Below are 25,043 nucleotides of genomic sequence, written 5' to 3' on the forward strand. Positions count from 1 at the left end.
TATCTTTGAATATATATCTTGTATGCTGCAATATTTGGTAGCTGTTAAGCATAACAGTTACTATAAGTGACAGTTACTAAAAATGGAAATTATCGTTTCCGACCAGGGGTCAAATGTAGACGTCTACATGGAGTAAGTACTTTAAAAATATATATGGGTGATACATCTGCCCGTGCTACCTATTCTATTAGGTAACACTTTTGTGGGTGATACATCTGCCCGTGCTACCTATTCTATTAGGTAACACTTTTAATAACATATGATAACACTTTTACTAGTGTTACCAAAAATAATTTTATGTAACACTTTCCCATTCCTATTGTAACACTTTAAAAGTGTTACTCGTAATATCTTAGGTAACACTTTTTAACCATTAGTATCAATTATTTATATCATCTTTTGATTTACAGTAACACTTTATTGAATCGTAGGTATCACTTTTCACCATATAACGTAACACCTTTTTCATTATTTAGGAACACTTTTTTATTCTTAGGTAACATTACATATTTAACACTTTTTAATATCTATTGTAACACTTGCAAAGTAATGCTTTTCATTAAATATAATAATTTAACAAATATTTCAAAATTGGTTCATAAATAATAATAATAATAATAATAATAATAATAATAATAATAATAATAATAATAATAATAATAATAATAATAATAATAATAATAAATAATAAATAATAAATAATAAATTTAATTATAATTTTGTTGGTAAAATAGCAATTTTATTACCAAAAGATAGTACATACACAAAATAAGTTCCAAACAAGGAAACAACTAAAGGAAGGGAGCATACCCGCTCCCTAACAAATTAACAAATTAAAATAATAGTATTTGATGTACGATCTATGAAAATTACATTATTATGTTCAAAATAAAATCAAATGATCATATCCAAAACTAAAATGTATAATCCAAAACTAAATGTCTTCTATCTTTTCATATTCAACTGGTTTCCCTTACGTCTGCATGATTTTCAATGTCAACTTTAATCTTCATTTGCTATCCGATCCAATCCATCATCTTGATCCTATAAGAAGTATAAAATTAGTAAGATCCAACATCCATAATCATGTAAAGCACAACCAAGAGTCCAAGACATCGCATTACAAGAACTGAAGTTAACATCTATAATCTGCTGCTTAAAATTCAAAATTAGAAGATAATAATAGTTCTATTAACGTTAATGGGGATATGATTACATCTCCCAGCTAAAAAAATGCAGCTAGCTAACGACAACTGCAAGTAAGTAGCTTGTATCCAGATAAGGATATCAGCATGAAACATATGAGTAAAATGAAGCCAATTTAAGTACCACATTTAACAGACAAACTAGGGAATACTCTATATCACTGCAATAACATATATTTCTCAGAGAAAATAGAAAATCAATAAACAAAGGGGGGAACGAGAAGGAAAAAGAAACAACTAAAATCAGACATTGGTCTCACTATATCAGTTTCAAAGATGACAACAGAAGATGCATGCTCATGGTATTCAATAGGAAGATAGTACCTTCCAAATAATTATTAAACCAAAATAATTTCTAGACTACTGAATAGTTAAAAGGTCAAGAGAACACCAAGAAGCACAAAGCACAAAATAGTCTTAAAACAAAAGGATACATGTTCCGAAAGCTTTTCATGGCTCAAAATGACTCCCTTTTTTTATCTTAGGTTTATCCCATTTCACTAGTCTGTTTAGCAGTACATAACTACGAAGTGAAAATGAGCCACAAAATTATGTAGCCGCCCTTTACCCCATCTCAGAAATCTCACCAACCTCTAGCAGTAGCTTTGCCAGCAAGTAAGGAAGTCTACAACACAAACACTGCAACAATGCCCCAATTTTGGACAAAACTATCTACAAACAGTCAACTGGTTGTTCTTATCTGAACAGAAAGAAATTGGCTTGCGATATAGGAGAAATAGCTTGAAATCAAAATAGACATCAGAGTATTCCAATAAGAAATTAAGAACCAAGAGATAAGGTGAAATAATGCCTACCTTAATGTGGGAATGTGGTCGCACTTGATGAGCCATGGAACCTAAATCCTAAGACACGAAAGATAAAACACTTTTAGATGGTGTTAACTACATCTATCAAAAACAAAAATAATAAAAGTAGGATGGTTACTAATGGAGGTGACTAAAATACGTTCAAACATGACATTAGCCAAGTATATGAGTTAAAGGTCTCATCAAGTTAAGTAACCTGGGGAAATTTATAATCCTCTTTACAGGGCGGCTTCCCATGCCAGATGAAATTCTTAAATGATGAAATTTATTTTATGAGAAATTAAATAAATAATAGTGTTATCCTAAGAACCTGAACCATCAGACCTCACCAAAAGCTTAATAGCATTAACATTTTGCCGACTTTGAGACTAACAACAGCAACATCTACCGCATTCAGCATCAGGCACCTTTGGTGATTTGAGTCCGGGGGTTCAAACCTCGAACTTCTGTTCTGAGTGAGAAGAAAGAACCACGTCTTATACTCTATACATTGTGTTACCACTTAGGAGAGTCCTGTGTTTTTTTAAGACTACTATTACAGATTCATAAAGGATAGTACCTGATCACGGAAGACAGTTAGTCCTTCCTTTAGGCTCTGCTGGAACCAGTCATGGCATGTAACTCTGCAGCAGAAATCATGTCAGAGTACTAGTAACAGTGAAGGTGGCAGAAAAAAAAAAAGCAAGCAAATCTTATAAAAACACGTAGTATGAAGTATAGTGCATGATAACTACTTAAAATAAAGAAATAGCTTACCTATTTCCAGTCCAGTTGTGGAAGTACTAAAATAATAGTGAAGACAAAAGAAACATTCATCAGTGCAAGCTAAGATGGGGACAAAGATAATAATTGCTAACGCAGTCCAATGAAAGCATGCCTCATTACCAATTACACCTAAAATTGCAACATAATCTGCATCAGAAGCAGTTTATGGGGTTGCCAAGACAAGCTTAGGATTGAAAATCTGCCAAGAAAGAGCATATTGAGTTTCGAAATTCATCTGTCTGAACAATAATGACAATCACAAAGCATAAACAAAAACTTTCCGGAGGAAATTGATTTAAACTCTTGTTTTCGATCCATGGCTCCCCTGTCAAGCACATAAAAAAAGACTATATTGGATTTCAATTTCCCCCTATGATAGGGGACTGTACAGGTGGAGGTCGATGCTGCCATAGACAGTCTGCAGTTCAAATAGAGACCTTTGCCTACTTAATTGGTGAATAAACATAAAGCATATTGTTGAGATGAGTAGAAACCCAATTTTGGTATACTACTAATAGTCTAATACTTGTACTTTGTTACTGTAAAAGGTGTGATTGTGTGAAGCATAAAAACAAAAGAAAATACTACCAGGACACGCTATATAATTTTTTTTTTTAAAAAGTCATTCACAATAACAGGCCTATTCCACTTAAACTAAAAAGACCACACCCAAGTTTTACAGCTAGTGCTTCACTATTATTCAAAAGGGAATAGTCCTTTTGGAGTCAGTGGGGCTCAAATAATGAGCTAGGAAACCACTTCAGTGGGATTTATACGTCGTTCTAAAATGCCAATCCAAAAATATTTCATTAAAATGAGAAAAGTAGTACTCATCCGACAGATAATTCATTAAAATGACTTTGAGTATTAAGAAATAGTGATGCAAAGCAATATTTTCTCTGTACAAGACTTAAGATTCCAAAGTGAAAAGCATAAGGTTGTGTGAATAAGTCTATAAATGGGGGATGGAGAAAGGGAGCATGAAAATGAGCAAAGTAGTACGCATCCTTCCCTTCTTAGCATGGGAGAGATACATTACCTTTTACTACCTATGACTTAGCTAAATGGAGCATGGTATATTAAAGCAAAACTATTTGGAAGAAATGTTTGATCCGATGTTATTATCTGAACTTCTCTGCAGATTTTGAGACCAATACAACATACAATGAAGCAGAGTGGATCGACACCGATCTTAATCATTCTCCAGACAGGTTCAGACTAAATTTTAACTATGAGAGTGATTATCGGAAACTAGAAAACTTCAAAGAGTCAGCTCCATCCTTATGTAAGAGCATGTACATTGGTTGGCTCTTCAAAAGAGCTCTTGGAGGACTCTCCCCTCTCTCTACCACTATCTCTCTACAAGACACAATCAAGAATTCATTCTTAAAAACACCCAACATTGGTTGGTTCCTCAAACGAGCTCTCCATTATTATTTTTACCATTTGGTGGTCCACAATTAATTGTGTTTTTAACCAAAGTTACTATCCAATTTTCAAAGTTACTCCCCACTTTTCAACAAGAATCAACTCTTGAAGGGCTCTTGAGCAAGAGCTACCTTGAAGTAGCTCTCCATGAAGAGCTACTCAAGAGCCCCTCAAGAGCCCCAATGTTGGCTAAGAGCTAGTTCTTGTTGGAGAGCTACTTGGAGAGCTACTTGGAGAACCACTCCAAGAGCCCCAATGTACATGCTCTAAGTTGAACTCTTATCAGCATGGAAATTTAAGTAAAACCACACCTCTTTACGTGAATGTGGAAAAATCATACGTGTCTGAAGTACTCTTAGCCTCGGGATTCCTTGATCATCTGGACTACACAATGGCCGATCATCTTGCCCTCCAGTCATAAGAAGCAATCAACCCTAACTTATTCTTTGAATTGGAGCAAACCATAAGAAGCAGTTTTGTTTCAGATAATACATCCAACAGTAAAGCTGAGAGAATGACAAGAACCATGGAAAGGCATAGGAGAAGACTCTTGTTCGATGCAGTCAATGAAATACTATCTCAGAAACTCTCTCAGCCACCAAGCCCACTCTTGAAAAAGCCGACAGAATTCGCAACTGGTGGCCTGCAGCTCCTGCAAGAGATATCTAAAGAAATAGACCAGGTCTAACCTATCAACTTGCCTCACAACTTAGATGATGAGGAGGACTTTCTCACAACCATCATAGGGAAAGATCTAACACATAAATCAGCAACTTGGACTGCCGCCAGCGTTGAGATACCAGCCTTAGTACTAGACATCGAACGATTGATATTTAAAGACTTGATTGTCGAGCTTGTTCAAGATGATGCAGCACAAGTACAAGCTCATAAACACAGAAAGAAGTAACCTTTCCCTGTATCTTTATTAACATAACTCTTTTGCTTTAGAAGTTCCACTCGTGTATTCCGCTTTCTTTCTTATAGTTTCTTCTTTTGCTTATAACTTAATTGTCTCGCAACACATGTTAATTGGCAGTATAGAATGTCGTAATTTTGTAAAGCAATAAAGTAATTTACTCTCATACAATGTTGATTTATCACAGAGAACTGTTATTAAGAGTTCATCTAAACTGTTTTCCAGATTATGTAAAAGTGATTATGTAAGAGTGGCTCATCTTCTGATGTGTTGTTTTACTTTCACTTCATATCATTTTCAGCTGTGCAAGGGAAAAAAGTATACACATAATAAAAAAAATGATACAGAAACACTGATGACAACATATTACTATCTAATGTAAAATCTGCAAACACTGATAACACATAAACCGATTCAACATTTTTTGTCAGAAAACTTGTTCAGGTTTTGCATGTACAACACGGGATATTTTGGGTAAAACAAGAATTCTACTCACGCGAGGATTAATATCAGATTCTGCAATTTGGTCAGAACTTCTCTGCATTACAATAATTTTCCGATGGAGATACTTTGTGTTTTAAACAAATTCTACTCCAAGTTGCTACTTTATAAAGGGTGTTGTATTAAGAAATTGCCTCGTCAATATGTTCAGTAAAGTCATAAGTTCACAGGATATTACAGAACACAACAGCTTCCTATTATTAATTTGTAATTCCATTTATCACTCTGATATATAAAAAAAAATATAAAAAGAAAACTTCATGAGTCATGTCAATTGTTCTTCTAAGATTTTAATTTTTCATTTGGGAAAACATTCAATATCCATCACTCAATGCAAACTCGAAATACCAAAAACTTTATCACCACCAAAAACCAATAACACACAAGAAAATTCAGAATCAACAAACCAAACTCGAAATACTGAATCAAGAAATCAAAAAAAAAAAAAAAACTATTTCAAACGCAAAGCCAATATCCCGTTCAGAACCCAATCAAAATATTAAAGGCTATAATCTAGATTGTAATACTTCATAGATTATTGGAAATTTAATGATTAAATAACCAAATAAATAAAAAACATCCACCATAAATCAGGAAATACCTGAAATTCGAAGCACGAATTCGATGAAACCCAAAATCCCGATCGAGACGACGACTGATTTTGTGATGAAATTGCGCGAGATGGAACTGGTTTAAACCTAAGAGACTATCGTGGCTGGGGAGAGGAAACTTTTGAGAAATTGACCTTTTTTTTCGTTTTCTTATTGTCGGCGAATTCCTAATTCATTTTTGCTCAAATTCTAATTTTTTTTCTTTGCCGGCAATTTGACTTTTTCGATGAATTGGTAAATTTCAGGATTAGCGCTTAAGCTAGAATTGAAATTTTAAAGTGTTACCACCAAATGTTATCTTATATCAAAGTGTTACAAATTAGTGTTACCTAATATCAAGTGGGGAAATGATAAATCCAAGGAAAATTTTACTTCTGCCAAGGAAATCCACATTTTTTCATAGTTGATTTCCTTGGAAGAAGTGAAATTCTTCCTTGGATTTATCACTTCCCTATCAAGTGTTACAAACAAGTGCTACCTAATATGAAAGTGTTACTAAAGTGTTACGTATATATCGAATAATTTTGCAACTTTAAAAGTGTTACCATTTTATGTTACATAAGGTCACTTTTGTATTAGTGAAGCGGGCTGCGAGCATGCATGGTTGGGCTGGCTGCGTTTGCGTGTGGCCTGCTCATGCATTGCCATGCGATCATTTCAGGGGCATTGCTACCTCGTGCACTCGACGTGCATAGGCGCAAGCCCATGGCCTCGTCTGATCCGATTGATGCGCTTTGAATTTAATTTTAAACTTTCAGTTCGGAAACGATTTTATTTATTTTTAAAATTCGTAATTTAATTTTTTCTCGGAATTTAATTTTGAATAATCTAATTATTATAAATTTTATTTATACTAATTATTGTATTAAAATTAAAACCTTGAATAAATTTAAATTTATTTATTTAATTCAACTGAAAATAAATAAAAGGATTCAAATAATAATTTATATGAGCTTTAAATTTTAATTAAATTTGTATGTTTCCGGTTAGACTAGGAAATACAATTTTATGTTTAAAATTAGTAAAGCATGTAAATTTATTGGTTTAAGTGGGAGCTTTTAGTCATAAACTCTTGATTAGGTCTACAATCCTTTAAGGTTAAAACAACTCGATTACAACTCGACTGGTTACTTTGACGTTGTCAACCGTCGCACCGTAAAAGGAGGCTATAACAGCAACGCTCGAGTAATCACCTATCAAAAGAAGTCTAATATCAAGATCACAAGATTGGGATTGTCCTCCCATAAATCAAGATGAGATGCTGAAAGTTGTACAAGGCCACTCGGAGAGCTAGAAACTGTAAAATGCATGGCCGTGCTCAGATGAATCATAGGCTATGATTATCTGTTTATTTGATCAGTTGAACTCTGAAACCGAGAAATACCTCTGACATAATAAGGATGACAACTCTTACCTTATGTTCATGAGAAAGCATCAAGCGACAAAGGAATTAGGCAATGCACACTTGTCCCTAAGGACAAGTGGGAGACTGAAGGAAATAATACCCTTGGTCCAAGTATGCATTCAATGTTAAGTCTAATAAATGCGGTTCAGTATTAATTAATTATGCAAGTTAATAATTCAGTGAGATCAAGGGAACTGGGTGCCTAGCTAGAGGTCGCTTCAGTTCAAGTGGAATTAATAATATTAATCCACAACTTACTCTTGACTGAACCCGTAGGGTCACACAAATAGTACGTGAACGGATCAAGTATTTAAGTGAACTAAATACTCCATTTATGGATATTCGGAATGGACGGATCTCGGTTCCAGTGGGAGCTGAAATCGTCAAAAGGGCAAATATGAATACTCCGGAAACGATGATATTGCCGGAAACGGAAATATGGATCGTATCGGAAATATAAAATATTATCCAAGTCGTAGATGTTGCCGGAAACGGAAACATGGTACGTGTCGGAAATGAAAATATTGCCGGAATCGGAAATATTGTCGGAAACGGAAATATCATCGGAATCGGAAATATTATCGGAATCGGAAATAAATTCCTGAATCGGAAATATTAAATATTTTTTCGAAACGGAAATTAATTCCGGAATCAGAAATATTAAATATTTTTTGAATTGGAAATGAATTCCGGAATCGGAAAATAAATCGGAAGCGCGACGTACGAAATAAACATCAGACGAGCTTGCTAGACGCAAAGCCCAGCATGAAGCTAGACCCGCGCCTGGCGAATCCCCCGCGCCTAGCGAAGCCCGCGCAAGCACAGCAGGCGAGCAACAGCCCGCCAAGCAAGCAAGGCCCAGCCGAGCAATGAAGCAAGGCCAGGCCCAGCAAGCAAGGCAAGGCCAACAAGATGGCGCGCCCTTCGTGGGCTGCATACCAGCGGGCTGTTCGTGCGTGTTGTTGTGTTCGTGCATGTTTCGAATCCTTAGGCAGTTAGGATTTATCCGATTAGACTATTTTCCTGAAACTACTAGAATTAGTTGTTAAGCTAAACACTAAAATTAATAGATTTAATTTAAGTCTAATTCTAATTGAATTAGATAAATTGAATCCTAGTAGGTTTCTAGTTCCGATACTCCTACCCTATAAATAGGTGATGGAAATCACAATTTATACACATCAATTCAAAGTATTTATATAGTTTTAAGTTAAAAAACTAAGCTTAATAATTTGCCAAATAATGAAGTACGAATAACATAAAACCATAGGCTAAATTCTAGTTAATTGAATCTAAGGCGGATCCGAACGTGCCGTGGACTATCTACAGAGGGACTACACTTGGAGTCCTAAACTTGTTCTTGTTCGGTTCGGGAGCAGCTAGGCCAGGCACGCTACACATGTATGTATCCTAAATTATGCTAATTGGTTATGTGGCAATTAATTTGGATTCCTGGCTTTAAGGTTTTTCTGCATGAAATATATGTTTTATATTTTTCATAACCTAACAATGAGAGTTATCATCCACACTTGAGGTCTAGAATTCAAACCTCACAATATGTATTGATTTTTGGTTGTCCATGATATGACATATTATTTGGTGAGTGAATGATGTGGCGCAAAGGAAATAGTAATACGTTGCATATAGACATTTTTCTCAACGCCATTTCATATATTAGTATAGATAGATAGATATGGTTGTTTTAGTTACTCCGATCCCTCTGTATTTTATGAAAAAATACACCTTGACTCGCACATAGTTTTAGGAGAGTGAGTTGAATTTATTAAAATAAGATGAAAGTGTGGTAGTGGTTGAATTATTTATTGTAGTAAAAAGATGATCTGAAAGAAATAATAATATAACTAGTTTGTAGCCCGTGCGATGCACGGAACTCCTTATTGTTTTGTAGTTTGAACAACAAAAATATATTAAAGTATAATTTTGAATTACTTAAGTTGACAGTATATTTATCACAAAAGTTGTTGTATTTGACTGTAGGAGAAGAAAATTATAAAAATAAAACTTATAGAAAGAACAATTTGTTTTAAAAATTAATTTTATTTAATAATAATGTGTAGAATTTACAAGAGTCTTTATTATGTCTAATCCTTTGAAGCTAAATCCTTTGTACAATACATAAATAAAGTTTTAGAATTACATTATTTTAAAGTTATACCAAACTAATTGATAAAATCAAATGAATTAGTTACAATCTAAAAAGTAATATGTCCAATGTGTTTACAACACCTAATATAAGAAACAAAAACATTTTATCCTTGTGTTATTGATGTCCAACATTCCACATCCAAGAGCCTATTCCTTGGCCATGTTGTTAAAGACTCTTATTCTTTTCCTTTTAATCTGCAAAGAAAAAGGTATTAGTTTTCCATTTCATACATATGAAAGATAACTCTTCTTGGTCCAGTAGTGAAATTGTTATTTCCTTCAATAATAACTATTCCCCAAAAGTTGCATTTTTTTATTAGTATGGTTAAATATTCAACCAAGGGTTCTTCGTAGGTGCAACTTAGATTGTAAGGATTCATTGGGTGTTCCTCCATCTATAAAAAAGAAAAAAGAAAAAAGAAAAAGGTATTAACACAAATACTTATGACTTGATGTAATCAAATTAAACATTTTCGTGTTGTGGTTCACTGGTCCAGTTTCAAAATTATGTTCCGTTTGAAGAATGGTGTATTGATAGAACTCGACACATTGCTGAGGTTGTTTGCATTTGAGGGTTTTTTTTTAGGGTATATATTCTTAGGCTGGATTTTCCCACCTCATTGGTTCTATATTTCCTTTATATTGGCTTCTGGATATGCAATTTTTTGTACTTCAAACTTCAAATTGACTTCTGTTTAGTGGATATAACAGATGGTTCACAAAGGAATTTGAAAGAGTTGACTCGTCTGTTTTTATATCAGTTTAGATTGGTCAGAAAATCATTTATATTTTGGCTTCTAATCGCAATCCAAATTTTTGTAAATGCAAATTGTTTTGGTACTTCATACTTCAAAATTACTTATGTTTAGTGGATATAACATATGGCTCAAAAAGGAATTTTCACTCTTTTTTTCCAAATATCAGTTTAGATTGGTTATTATTGTGTTTTAGTTAATCATTTGTTGTACTTTTTTAATTGTGAAATGTCTCATTCTGTTTCCTAGAGGATACTGATCTCAAACACATTTCAGTAGTCAGTGGTCATGCTTTTTTACTCGCTATTCAGCCTGCATTTTTCTCTTCTAGGAAACCTATTCATACCCTTTAATGGCATTACTCCCCTATATGATCAATGTTTTTGCCTTTACTAAGTTCTGTATAGCTTTTACCTATTACGCTGCCAAAATTCTTAAACAAAACACTCCCAGTATTAAATGCAATCTACGACCTTTTCTCCATCAAATCAGGGTACTCATGGCTCACAAAATTTTAATTTTCATACTTTTCACTGGAATCTCCAAAACCATATCAGAAAATTACCCCTTTATTATATTTCCAAATTAGAGATCATTATCATACACATCTAGAATATACAACGGCAGATAATCCATCAAAAGAATCAAAACATTACCTGAAAATGCTGCAACCCAAATCAATTGTAACCTCTTGCAAATTCCCAGAACACCTGACCATAAACAAAATCATTTGTTTCACGTCGCCATACCATTTACAGAAGTTCAATAAAACATCAACGAAACCTCAGAAGAACAATACCAATCACACCCATTTGAAAATTACTCAAGAACAACAAAACCCAGTTTCTCGTCCCACTTTTACATAAGTGACAGAAATTTATGCAAACACTATTCCATTTCCCTCACTACTCAATCATTAGTTTTTTCCCTCTTCTAGGAAACCTATTTCATACCCATTAACTGTATATTCTCCCTATTTAATAAGATGCCTGATTTTTTTTGATTTAATTACCCCTTTTATTATATTTCCAAATTAGAGACCATTTTATTAATTGTTAATCTCATTTCAAGAGAGACATTACTCTGTATTTGATTACTTTATACTTCGTATAATACATTTTCCCAAACTTCATTAAAAATAGGCGAAATGTACATGGAATGATCTTCAAAGTCAGGACTCAGGAGGTAAATATCATTTTTGGGCATTAAATGTTTACAACAATCATAAGGAATGATGGATATAATGGTCCATGAAAAATCAAGATTACCTACAACCGAAACCTTCCTATTATTTAAAAAAGAAACTACCTCAATGTGGCCAACCCAGACTTAAACAACCCTTTTATAACTTGTTCCAGTGAACCAAACTAACCACCAACCTTTTATAATTGAAACCTTCCTATTATACCGAAATTGATTTAAAAAAGAAACTACCTCAAAGTGGCCAACCCAGATTTTAAAAAACCCCTTCTGTAAATTGTTCCAGTGCACCAAAATAACCACCAACATTTTTTACAATTGTGCGTCTATTATTTTAGTGCCAGATTTATTATTTAAACTATTAAGTAATCTGGCAAACATGTTTCTATTTTTGATTTTGTTTTTTTATAAATAGTTGATGGTTTATCAATTATTCTGTCTTGTATCTATTCCTTTGTTAATTGTTGAATTTCATAGTATAATTTATCACTACACTAATCATGGTTTTATTAAAAAATGCATTGCATCAAATTATTGCAACAATCTTTTCATTAATACTATTGTTCCTAAGATAAATCAAAATCAAACTTACTGAAATTGCTTTAATGGAAAATGATTGTACTGGTTTAATATTAGTTTTTCAAACAACAAAAATAACCAAGTAGGATTAACATGCTTACCAAAATAGAATAGAAAAATGGCAAGAATTCCACTTTGATCAATGCAACAACACTTAATTTCTGTGTAACAAAAAACAGAAAATAGGTTACATTTGGAAAAGGAAAATTTGGTAATATTAATCCAACCTTTTGCCGATTTTCTTTTATTAAGCCCACCTACGACATATTTTTTAATAATCCCACCTTTACCACCCAACGTCTTTTATTGGGCCCAACACGTCATAAACCTATTGTCAGCGGTAATATATCCCTACGTGGAAGTACTCTCTCTAGATGTATTCAGTCATCATCATCAATTCATCACCATCTCGATGATTTTTTCACCAGTTATCGGTCACTTAAGCCCAATAAAAGTCGTTGGGTAGTAAAGGTGGGATTATTAAAAAATATGTCGTAGGTGGGATTAATAAAAGAAAATCGGCCAAAGGTTGGATTAATATTACCAAATTTTCCTTTGGAAAATAGAATCGGAGTTATAGAAAGTTTGCTGATTCAAAATGTAAACCAATCGTGTATGTGAATTAAGAAGGCAATAAACATGACTAACGGACATTAGAATTATGATTCTTCAGAATGATAATAAAATCTACTCTGTAGTACTTTTTTTTCAATTATGTGATACAATCGAGTAACTTACATTATTATGCGGTAATCATGTAGTGAATTTTTTTTGAAACCGAATTTTATGTATACTGTTTGTAAGATGTTACCTTATATAGGTTTTTTTTGACAAAGTTTAGATAAGCGGTTACCATTTTATTGAAAAATAAAACCAATTGAATCGCCGCTTTCAGTCTAAATTAGAATGGCGTTTTTTTTCATAAAAGAAAAAAACCCAATCGAAAATATAAAGTCAATCTTAAACAAAATAAATAAATATCAGATTTCTTCAATGGCATGATCCATCTCAGACCACCTTTCCTTCGGAACACCATTTTCTTTGTTAAACTTTATCTTTTCAAAAGTTTCATAACAATATAAGACATTCCCTCTTGTAAAATAATAATAAAAAAAATTTAAAAATAAATCAGTTTGGAAAAGAGAGTTTACCTGTTAAACATTAATGGAGCTGTCTTTTATTTTCTTTCACTTCAAAGCAAATCCCCAGGAAAGATCCAAATAAACTTTGATAATCGGATTTTTTCACGCCACACACATCAAAAATGTTGGGATGAATTCATGAAGCTAAATTTGGTTGGATTTTTTCACCAATCGGAACATCGAACCCAGAAACAGAATAGGGTAAATCGGACCTAAAATTAAGATCACCATCGAAATAGGAGAGATAATGGCGGAGATGAACCGAATCGACGAAATCGGAGCAGATCTATTTTTCTATTTTGAAATGGAACACGTAATTTGAGATAGGTTTTAATGAAGATAATCGATGTTTGAATTGATGTGAATTAGTCGATGCTTGAATTGATGAGTTGAAGCAAAATGCGTAGGTCGGAGGAGAGAGTTGGAGGAGAAAGTGACGGTAGGGTTTTTTTCGTAAGCGTTTCATTTTTTTTAATAAAAATAAAAAATATAATAAAATATTGAAATTTCAGGAAGGGGCCACGTGGCTCTCCAACCTCCCTGCTATTAAATACTACCTCCGTTCCTAAATGATCTTTACGCTTACTATTTGCACGGTAATTAAGGAATTTGGTGAATATGTGATGGTGGGGTAGCAAATGGGAAAATGAGAGGCTACAAATTGTCCAACAATGTGAGTGGATGAAAATCAATATTAAAGTATTGTGAGTGGATAATTTATGGTGGGCCAAATGAGAGCAAAAATGGAATAAAGTAGGGTGTAAAGAACTTTCAGGAACGGACTAAAACGAAAAGCGTAAAGAACTTTTAGGAACAGAGGTAGTATAAGAATAGATTAGAGGATATCATAAAATGCCAAAAAAGGTAAATGTATCCTTTAATAAAATGCGACCATTTATGAAAAGTGTATCCTGTAATAAAATACTGAAGGAGTACAATTTATTTTGTTTTATTGTTTAAGCAGTGATAATTTGATTTTAGTTAAAAATTATTTCATTGTAGTAAGAATATTCCTGTCTTAGTTAAGATTAAATTTCCGAGGTTCAGTTATGATTTCTAAGTTTTAGTTAAGATTTTTTTAAAAGTTTTAGTTAATATTTTCTGAGGTTTAGTTATAAATTTTCAAGTTTAAGTTAAGATTTCTGATATTAGTTATTAATTTAAAAGGTTTAGTTAATGTTTTCTGAGGTTTAGTTATGATTTACAAAGTTTTAGTTAAGATTTTATGGGTTATAGTTATGATTTTAGAAGTTTTAGTTAAAATATTGTTTTAGTTATGGTTAAAAAATAAAATGATTTAGTTAGATTTTTTTTTTTCCATTTACGTAGATTATTATTTTAGTTATATCTTTGTTATTTTCAGTTAAAAAATAAAATAGTTTAGTTAGAATTTTTTTAGGATTAATCGTGTTTCTAAGTTTTTTAAGTTTCTTTTGAGTTTTAGTTAAGCCTGGAATTTAATTAGTTAATAAATGAAATCAATTACTCCCTCTGTTTTCGAATTTTAGTCCCATTTGGAATCTTCATACTATTCACAATTGAAGAGAATCTTCTAATTTATTTCCAATACGTAAAACATATTCGTCTTATTTTGCGAGATCTTATTTTGTTCGTCTTAATGTGTAGTATAACAATATCAAATTTTTGTATTTTTTTAACATATGTACGTATTTGGAGATATTTACGTTTAAATATTGAGTTGAAATGAGTTGAAAAGTCAAAACAGGACTAATATTTAAGAACGGATGGAGTAGTTAAACAATGGAACCAATTACTTATGCACTAAAATTAATTAGTTAAGCATTGAAACCAATTAGTTAAGCAATGAAACTAATTAGTTAAACACTAGAACCAATAAATTTATAGATATAAAGAAAGTATTTGTTAAGCCCGAAATTCAATTAGTTAAGGCTGAAATTCAATTAGTTAATTACTGGAACTAATTAATTAAGCAATGAAAATAATTAGTTAAATAATGAAACGAATTATTTATGCACCGGGTTTAATTAGTTAAGCATTGGAACCAATTGGTTAAGCTATTGAAACAATTAGTTATGAAATGAAATTAATAAGTTCACAAATATAAAGAAAGTATTTGTTAAATTAGGCCTAATATTCGATTATTTAAGCAATGAAACCAATTAGTTAAGCAACGAAACCAATTAATTAAGCAATAAAACCAATTAGTTAAGCACTAGAACCAATTAGTTAAGAAATAAAACCAATTAGTTAAGCACTGGAACCCCAGTAGTTAAGCAATGGAACCAATCAGATAAGCCTGAAATTTAATTAGTTAAGCCTGAAATTCAATTAGTTAAGAAACAAAACCAATTAGTTAAGCAATGGAACCAATTAGTTAAGCACTGAAACTAATTAGTTAACCAATAAAACCAATTAGTTAACACATGGAACTAACTAGTTACGATTTTATGAGTTTTAATTAATAATAAGCTTGTTTAAAAATCAGTACCATTCGTCTCATAAGTTTAACTAGCTATTTTGTCTTTGTACCTTAACTATTTGGATATTCAATTTTTTATGATTTTTTTTACTTTTAGTTATGTTTTACATTGGTTAGTACTAACAAAAAGATTTGAAATTAAAAAAAGGAAAAAATATTTCGAAAAAAAAAAGTTTTGAAAAAAAAAAGTTTTGAAAAATTTAATTTAATTTTTAGTTTTAATTTTTTTTAAAATTTTTTTTAATAAAAATGTTGACTTCAGCACACGCGCCAACAAGGCTGCCATGAAAGTGGTCTTTTTGGTAAGACGGTCTTACACAAAAGTTGTAGATTAATTAATTAAATATAAGAGGCTAATTTAACTTTTTTTTTAACGAAAGTAAGGGTAGTCTTCTTTCAAGACTGTATTCTAACTTATCTAAATATGTAAAATGAAAATTTACTATATGTAGACGCCTACATTTGATTCCTAACCCGAAGCGGAAAGTTTGATGATGAAACTATTGAAGGAAATATGTCCTTCACCCAAGGTGCATTAGCCTAATACCAAGGTTCAGATTAATTACGAATAATTAATTCACTAAGATAATATCAAGCGATCGGATCGGCTAGCTAGAACCATGTTCTCGATCAGTGAGTTCTAATCCTTATTTGGCTCACAGCTTTCTCTTGACTGAACCTACAAGGTCACACCAGTGACATGTAACAAATCGCCGGATTAAATGAATCGAAAATCCATTTAATTTCTTTTCGGGAATTTAGTTCAGAAAACATATTATACGATAAGACGTTGAATCGTAAATACAATATGCATGTTTGCGCAGAAAATTTCTTGCGCTTAACAAAGCATCGTTGGAAACTTGTAGCGCCATCCCGGCAGGCGCTAGAATTTTCTGGCGCCTGTCCAGGTTTGCGGAACACACAAGTCTGGTCGTTTGATTCGTAGCCTTTTATCAGTTTCTTAACGTTTAAAGCTTGTTTTATTGACCTTACTAACGTTGTTGACCCTAAACAATGTGTATGGTTGGTTAGTTTCACATAACACATAAGATTTATACACGAAACTAGCAACTAGCATGCATTCAGTTATAATGCAAACTTAGTTTATTTACGCCCTCGAGCTTTGTCGGCGCACTACTAGCACAAGTATTTCAATATTCTCTCCAGCTGAGTTGCCATTGTGAGGGGGTCAAAAAAGGACGAGGCTCTTTTTCTAAGAAATGATTCGAATCGACTGCCCGCGTGGATGTGGTCATCATATTAAGTAAAAAAGGACTAATTGTGGGAGATAGCCCCTTTTGACTAGATCGTGAATTCGCCATTCAATTTTCAACGGCAATGAGGAAAATTGACAAAACATGGTTATTGTGATATATAAGTAATGCCGAAGCCCATGCGGACATATTTGACCACAACGACCTTAGGTTCCCTAGTGATCCCTGATGTGGAGATCGCTCAATGCATATCCGCAAAATAGGGATTGAGGGTCTGGGGGAAATTTACTAGTACGGGGAATGTCCGACATTAGCCCATGCTACGGTCCTTACTAGTTCAATTCAACAACGAAAGGGACATGCTGTAGGCTACATTACTAATCTGAGTTGATTTTAATGCTTTGATAATTGACTAACAACGTCAAAAGGGATGATTTAGATTGATTAACGGAGCTTAACAGTAACAAATTTGTCCATATTTTATATTATTAGGCTTGAGTAATATAGAATATTTAAGTGAACCGTTTTATAGGGTGACAAAAGCAATAAAAAAAGGTATTTTTTCAGTTTACAATATAGCTTAGGATATTTTGCGGTTCTCAGGAACACTAACCATTTGTCCTTACTAGATTTCCTTTTCTGCTTTGAACTTCATGGTAACTGACTGATTGCTCTTGATTTCAACTGCAATTTCTCCAGAGTTTCCCCTTAGATTTCTTAGTTTTGGCTTAAGAATTGACTATAACTTTGACAGCACATGGGCTAATTTGGGTGTTTATACCGACAAATGTCTGCTTAATAAGAGTTAATACAACTAAGCTATTACTAATACGGGAAATGTTTAAAGCTTTGGTCAATACTCAAGCTAAAGAATGGGTTCTTAGGGATTTGCTGTTAATTGATACCGATTTTTGGAGTTTAGAGGGTTGTAGTATAGTGTAACCGGTCGAATATAGATGGACGTTTGAAGAGATTGATTTTTACTAAAATTTAAATGCCAGCTCTAGAAAATTCTAGCTAACCTGACCAGCGCTAGAAATAAACAACGCTGGTAAGGGTGCGTTAGATTTGTCAGTTGCCGAGTCAGCGACAACTCATTCTAGAATTATATTTGTGTCGTGATTGGGTGAGAACAAAACTGTAGCGCCTTAATAAAGTTGCGCCGACGTTTGTGCGCTAGAAAAGAGCGGCGCGTGTGTGCCACATGCTAGAAAAGTCTATCGCTGGTAAATTTTATCCGCAGATTTTTCTAAATCATTCCGGTTTGTTCCGGAATCTATCTCTTTCACGGTTTTATCTCTTCTACGATATTGGTTGGAGTGCAACTCTTATCTTTTACCAAGGATTAATTGTAGTGCAATGTAATATCTTTGAATATCTATCTTGTATGGTGCTATATTTGGTAGCCGTTAAGCATAACAATTACTATAAGTGACAGTTACTAAAAATGGAAATTATCGTTTCCGACCAGGGGTCAAATGTAGACGTCTACATGGAGTAAGTACTTTAAAAATATATATTTTGTTTTATAATAATTATAATTATCCCTCCAAATTTCGAACACGCCATCTGTGCATAAACATTAGTTATGAATTAATACATATTAATTTTATCTTAGTTTACACATATGCACAAGGATTTGGGTTTCTTAATTCAACGAACAATACTTACTATGAACTCTTGTTCATCATCTCAGTTATTCTAATATAAGACTAGGGGAGTAATTAACAAATACACCTCATACTTTATGCTGAATTAAATTAGCTTATTAAATAATTTTTTGTTGTAAGAAATTGACAGGTAATTAAATATTTTGGCATGTTTATATTGAAATTTAATTATTATTTTACATATACATATAAAACAACACGTCGTCGTAAACAAATGTTCATTTATTTATCTTGCTACGAAAATAACATGTACGTTTAGATATGATTGTGTTGAGAAATATCAAACAGTCATAATTTATTAGTTTGCCGTAGTTTTTTTATTTTTTTATTTTTTTGTTTATTTTAGTTTATAGTTTAATTTGGCTACATTCGTTGCTTGTATTTTGAGATTGTTTTAAACGGTTGAAATCAAGTAATATTTTAATATTGAAAAAATATAAACTAGTTTGCATGTAGATGTAGCATTTAAACTTGGTCTCATCTTTTTAACTAGTAATGTAGTCCATCACAAAGGATGTGAAAAAAAAAAAATCATTCTTTGAAACTTATATAAATATTCATCAGTTTTAATCAACAAACTAGTTCTAATTTCTCCATTAGAAAAATAATTGTTCTATACTAGATTAGAAATAATACAGTTACATTTGCTTGTTTGAAAATCTCACTATATTTTTAGCCATGCATTAGTCCTAAAACTTTCCGCTAATTATTGTATGGTGGAAGATAAATCATTTTCATTTTTCCCATTCCTTTAAATACCAAGTCCGAAATTTCTTTATCATGCCAAAATATATTTAAATTTTCTTATCTTTTTTATATCACCATCTTAGTTATTAAAGTAGAAAACAAAAAGGAAAAAAAAAGGAGAATATAGAAAAAGAAAGATTTTATCCATCTCTACATTTCATATAGCTATTAATCTATTGAAAAATTTTCAATGGAGTCTTATATCGTAAAGATAACAATTATTCTTTATGTAAAGCACATTATCTTTTTTCTTCGTTAGTGATATGTCTAGTTTCTTCTTTGTTTAGTTTTCTTATGCGAAAGTTTTTTTTACTCTTCTTTTTATTTTAATTTGTGCAGATAACAATAACAGCTACCGAAGCGACTTTTCTTCTTCCTATAGGAGGCATATTGGGAGGAAGATTTCACCATGGAGGTAAAGATTATTGAAATTATACCTAAATAGTTTTCAATATATCAATTCTTACATTTTGACTCTGTACATTTTACCTACATTTCCTTTCATGTTTACTCACACTTAGCTTATAGTAATGAAAACTCATTGTAACTACACATGATCTATAAAATTCATTTAAAAGAATGAAGAAAATATTTTAATATTTATGTTGAATTAGAATAAGTTCAATCGTTAATTCTATAACTTCTTTGTTTTAATTTTTTTTTCTGTATTTTATGTGAAACATTAAGGTGATGCAAATTTTGGTGGTAACTTTAATGTTAATCACGAATTTGGAGGATCTGGTAGATATAATGCAGGAGGAAATAAAGAAATTTATGGCGGAGGTCAAGGGGTAGGCCAAGGTCAAGCACAAGTTCAAGGTCAAGCACAAGTTCAAGCTGAAGCCCAAGCCCAAGCGCAAGCCCGAGCCCAAGCGCAAGCCCAAGGTCAAGCAGTATCCCAAGCCCAAGGTCAAGCAGTATCCCAAGCCCAAAGTCAAGAGGTAGCCCGTGCCCAAGGTCAAGGCCAAGCCCAAGCAGAATTAGAAGGTCAAGCCCAAGCCCAAGCCCAAGCACACACACAAGCCCAAGCACAAGCCCAAGCTCAATCCCAAGCCCAAGCCCAAGCCCATGGTCATGCACAATTCGGTTCTAACTTGGAATTTGATAAACACTTTAGAGGTGTTCGTGGCTTTAATAACGATGGAACTAATCAAATTTTAGGTTCAGGACAAGCATCGGGTGTGGGCCAAGGGTCAGGCCAAGCTTTAGGCCAAGGTCAAGCACAATTCGGTTCCAACTTAGAATATCATAAACACTTTAGAGGTTCTGGTAGCTTTAATTTCGATGGAAGTAAGAAAATTTCAGGTTCAGGGGAAGCATCGGGTTTGGGCCAAGGATAAGGCCTAGCTTCATGCCAAATGTAGGCGGTAACTTTTGGCTAGACTTGAAAATGGTTCGAATGTCGAATTTTAGTGGTTTTAACAAACTATTTAACCAAAATGCTAAAAACAACAAACTTGAATTAGAATATCAAAAATCATGTATGCACCAAGGGACTTGATTTTTTACGATGCTACCCTCAAATGGGGAGCCACCTAAAGTTCATGATTAATAAAACTTAATTTTGTACACTTAAAATATTAGATATTTGGATGCCCCTACGGCTTTAATTTTGCATCTTGAAAGATTTGCCACCAACAATTTGTAGTCTGTTTGGGAAAACAATATTACTCGAAGATAAATCATTTGAATTGAAACACGATAGAGATCCGGATTCGGGACTGAAACACTTATTCGAAATAAATAAGGTGTATATAAATATAATACAAGAATCATTTTCGTGCTATAATCCTAGCATAAAATTAATTAGGCAAGTTGAGCAAGCTTGAAATTAGAACATTAAATCTAGAATTTCGTGATCATTTTGAATTAGTCAAAATCAATGCAAACATAGTCCGATTATCCAAAAATTATCTTATTAGTCATTATTGGATTTTGTAGGTCTTGTGTTTATCATGAAAAGGTGGTGATGCAAGTAAGCATAAACATACATCAAAATGGAAACTAGAACATAGAAATAAAATATACAACACCTACAAAAACTTAGTGTAACTCAACGAATGGAAATGGCAAGAAGTTAATTTTAAAACGGTTAAATAAGCATGGTAAGGCAAAAATAATCGATATTGAAATATTTGAAAGAGGTGAGTTTTGGCGGCTCCATTGAACTAGTTAAGGAATGATAATCTACCTTCGGTAATAGATTTCAACATTATGAGGGAATAGATGAGAATCAACTGCAATATGCAATCCATTCCCGAAAAAGAAAGGTTATGCATATGGAAATTGTATCACTTTTCGACCCGCCTCACAGTGGTGACTCCACTGGGAGTATCTGAAACAATAATTCTGAATTATTGAATGCATCTAGAAATTAGGTTGTTCAATAGTTTGGGGCCCTAGCTAAACTTTTATTTCACGATTAACTGGGTAAGACCCGATATTCCGAAACTTCTCACCGAATGGATTAATAGTGGGATAGAGCGCATAACTCTGGCTTCCTTGACATGTTACATCCTACAAGCACAAACTAAAGTCCAACCCTCGTTGCGGGGGAGGGAGGGTGCATACTGTTTAGGGTACGTCCACTCAGCGTACCTCAAAGTAGTCCACCTATCCCAAACCAAATCGCTTGTCTAAAGTGATTACTCTTCGGTATACGTCCACCAACCAAAAGACATAAAACATCTAGCAAAGGTACGACTTATATCTTAGTAGGATGTTTGTGACAAACTTCGCAAACTTCCTTGTCTTCTCCGCCTAGGGATTGAATGGTAAGTAACGGTAGGTTTGGTACCTTTTGGCACCTAGCCTGACCCATACAGAGACTACATAAAACTAATATTGTGCATAATTATCATGTTTCATTCTAAGTGTTAGTTTATGTAGAAAATTACGTGTTATGTGAAACTAATCAACATAAAGTTTAGGGTCAATAAACGCCTAAAAAAATGCTTAAAACGTCAAGGATTAAAACAAACGAGTCCACCATAAATTCCTGCTAAGCAAACCTGCCGGCGCAAGAAAAATATAACGACTTCCAGGAAGGCACGACAAATTTCCAGCGCTGCCCAACAGGGCGCAAGAAATTTGTAGGGCAAGGATGCATATTCTAGGTCAAGGCGCTAGGAATATTTTGCATCTGCCAGGCTGGCGTTAGAAAATTCCAGCGCCTACCTCATAGGCGCCAAAAATTTCTAATGCTCGCTTTGCACATTCTTAAAATAAAAGTATGCATATTTCAAAGTTGAAATTAAATTAATTTACCTAGATATCCGTGCAATTAATTCAACGGTGAACTAATGTGAATTACCTTTTGTGTTACATTTATCTAGCCTAGGATATTCTTCATAACGCAAATTAAAAAGCGCGCCAAAGGCATCCTCGCAGAATTAATTCAATTGAATATTGGTCCCTAAACGAATATAAGTAGTCTTTCCGAATTGACCCAAAGGCGAGTACGCGCGTATTAAACTTTTGTGTCGAAATGTTGAACGTTCGAGTCAAGAACGCTCAAACAAAGGGCCAAATTCAGTAAATCAAACAACGAAAAACAAACTAAAAACCTGCACAAATAAGCCTTGGAACACAGTAGGCGCTAGAAAAATCCAGCGCTAGGTAGGTTGGCGCTAGAAATTTCCAGCGCCTTCCCCTGCTTCATTTTGCATGGGAAGTTTTGAAATACGCTTAATGCTTAATCCTGAAATCCTAGTAACCGTTAGACATTCTAGTGACATAATATTGTCCAACTTTATAAGGTTCATGCAAAAATATCCTTGAAGTTCACCAAAATCATGTTTTCTTAACCATTTTCGAAAATTCTGAGTCTAAACTAAGTTCTTCCCAAATGGGTCCAAAATACTAAAGCTACTTGTCTTATACATAGGGACGGTACAACTGCGTTGTGTCGATCATCATGCCAAAGATTAGTGCATCTTGAACCTTCTACCCCAATAAAAGAAGTAACAACGCCCATCTCAGTTCGTCATATCCCGTTTCCAGGGTCTCCAATTCACAAAATCAAGCAAAAATTAGCAAAAACTACAAAAACCCGAAAATACCTCAAAAATGTCATTTTCGGATACGAAATCCAAATCCGATTCCTTAACCTCCGAGATAAGAAAAAGGAAAATTTTACGCTTGTCCTTAAGGTCACCAACGCCCCAAAGACGGTTGCAGATGTCCTGCTGCTTATAGGGCAGGCACCTGGCACGAACCCGACCTAAAGCTCAACACTAGTCCGGAGCCCAGCGTTGCCCCTTCTGGCAGCATTCGCCCATTTTGCTATAAATACCCTCATTTTTTTACACAAAATGGAGGAGAAAAATCTAAACAAATCAACAACGTAACTCTGCTCATATTTTCCATCAAAATACAAAAACCTTCAAAATATTCAACATACAAATTCTTCAAAAATCAAACACAAAATCCAAGTTCTAAAATTAAGCAATTGGAGCTCAAGCAAGGAAATCTCAATCTAGAAGATCAAATCTTTTACCTTTCTTTGTATTTTTTTTTCTTGAATTTTACAAAGCCTCCAAGAACGTTCATATGAGATCATAACTCGTACTTCCTCCGTTCTAATTAACATCAGACAATTGGGTTTCGGACAATATTCACACAATCTCCTTTGACTTCCTTTTGTGATTTATACATAAGAAAAAGAAATAGTCGTGTTGGGTCTTATTAATTTTATTTTATTTTGGCATGCAAGTTAAGATATTATTAATCAATCAACAACCATGTTACACCAAGTATGGGAAGAGGAGAAAGACTTCTCCAACAGACCTAAAACAAGCCAAAGGGCTAAGAACACTTAGCCTAAACTACTAAATCACGGAAAACAAATTACAAAATATGTAACCAATCTATATTGCTACTAGACACTTTCTTGCCAACCAGATTATGCCCTTTACTCTTGACATCACACTAAATCTCCTTAAAGATTTTCTGAGTAGTAGGAGCTTGTAGGTGCCAGATGTTAGAGTTCCTAGATTTCCCTAGATAGTAACCTATAGTTGATGTTGTGGTGTAGGCCACTGATTAAGGGGAAAACTATGTTGTTACTAGTCTCTCCTAATCAAACAAATTACCTAAACTAACCACTAAACACAAGTAAAGCGGTAAGCAAGGGTCGGAAACCACAAGGACTAAGGTGCGCTAATTTATGTTAATGGAACAACAAGCTAGGTCGGAACGGGGTTTTGGAAAATCCTAATAGACTAAACTAATTAAACTAAACTAAGAAATCAAAAGTAAAAGAGATTAGGGAATGGGTCAAACAACAACAAATCATGAAATGGACATAGAAGAATTGAAAACGGGGAAGATTCACAAGCACTGCATGATGAGCGTTGAATTCACAAATAGCTCCAACCATCTCCCGATGCGCGAACAATTTCCCTAAGCATCAAGGATGAACTCCCGTTCTACCTTATCATACCCGGGGTA

At 33.5% G+C, this 25,043-nt stretch overlaps 2 protein-coding genes across 30 annotated transcripts; one reads left to right on the top strand and one right to left on the bottom strand.

Moving 5' to 3' along the window:
• Positions 1–792: 792 nt before the first annotated feature.
• On the bottom strand, positions 793–13,996 carry LOC110800729 (uncharacterized). Of its 29 annotated transcripts, none has more exons than XR_008923472.1 (10): positions 13,510–13,984; positions 12,460–12,519; positions 11,236–11,289; positions 6,244–10,019; positions 2,918–2,996; positions 2,789–2,814; positions 2,592–2,655; positions 2,357–2,483; positions 2,021–2,068; positions 793–1,044 (listed from the first exon to the last, which is right to left on the bottom strand). XR_008923472.1 is itself a non-coding variant. In XM_056831584.1 (6 exons), exons 1-5 carry the CDS (start codon positions 4,642–4,644, stop codon positions 2,062–2,064), a joined length of 327 nt encoding a protein of 108 aa, XP_056687562.1. In that variant the 5' UTR covers positions 4,645–6,521; the 3' UTR covers positions 793–1,044; positions 2,021–2,061. The 29 variants fall into 29 exon arrangements, 2 of the variants coding, with proteins under 2 accessions (XP_056687562.1, XP_056687563.1); XR_008923468.1 differs by having other exon boundaries at positions 4,537–10,019; positions 13,510–13,981; XR_008923475.1 differs by lacking the exon at positions 2,918–2,996 and having other exon boundaries at positions 2,357–2,478; positions 13,510–13,986.
• Positions 13,997–19,631: 5,635 nt separating this feature from the next.
• Positions 19,632–21,175, top strand: LOC110800730 (uncharacterized). The gene is made up of 3 exons (XM_022006040.2): positions 19,632–19,821; positions 19,932–20,007; positions 20,280–21,175. Exons 1-3 carry the CDS (start codon positions 19,783–19,785, stop codon positions 20,930–20,932), a joined length of 768 nt encoding a protein of 255 aa, XP_021861732.1. The 5' UTR covers positions 19,632–19,782; the 3' UTR covers positions 20,933–21,175.
• The last annotated feature ends 3,868 nt before the right edge of the window (positions 21,176–25,043 follow it).

Source organism: Spinacia oleracea, chromosome 6, assembly GCF_020520425.1.
Source record: "Spinacia oleracea cultivar Varoflay chromosome 6, BTI_SOV_V1, whole genome shotgun sequence".
Classification (NCBI taxonomy): Eukaryota; Viridiplantae; Streptophyta; class Magnoliopsida; order Caryophyllales; family Amaranthaceae; genus Spinacia; species Spinacia oleracea.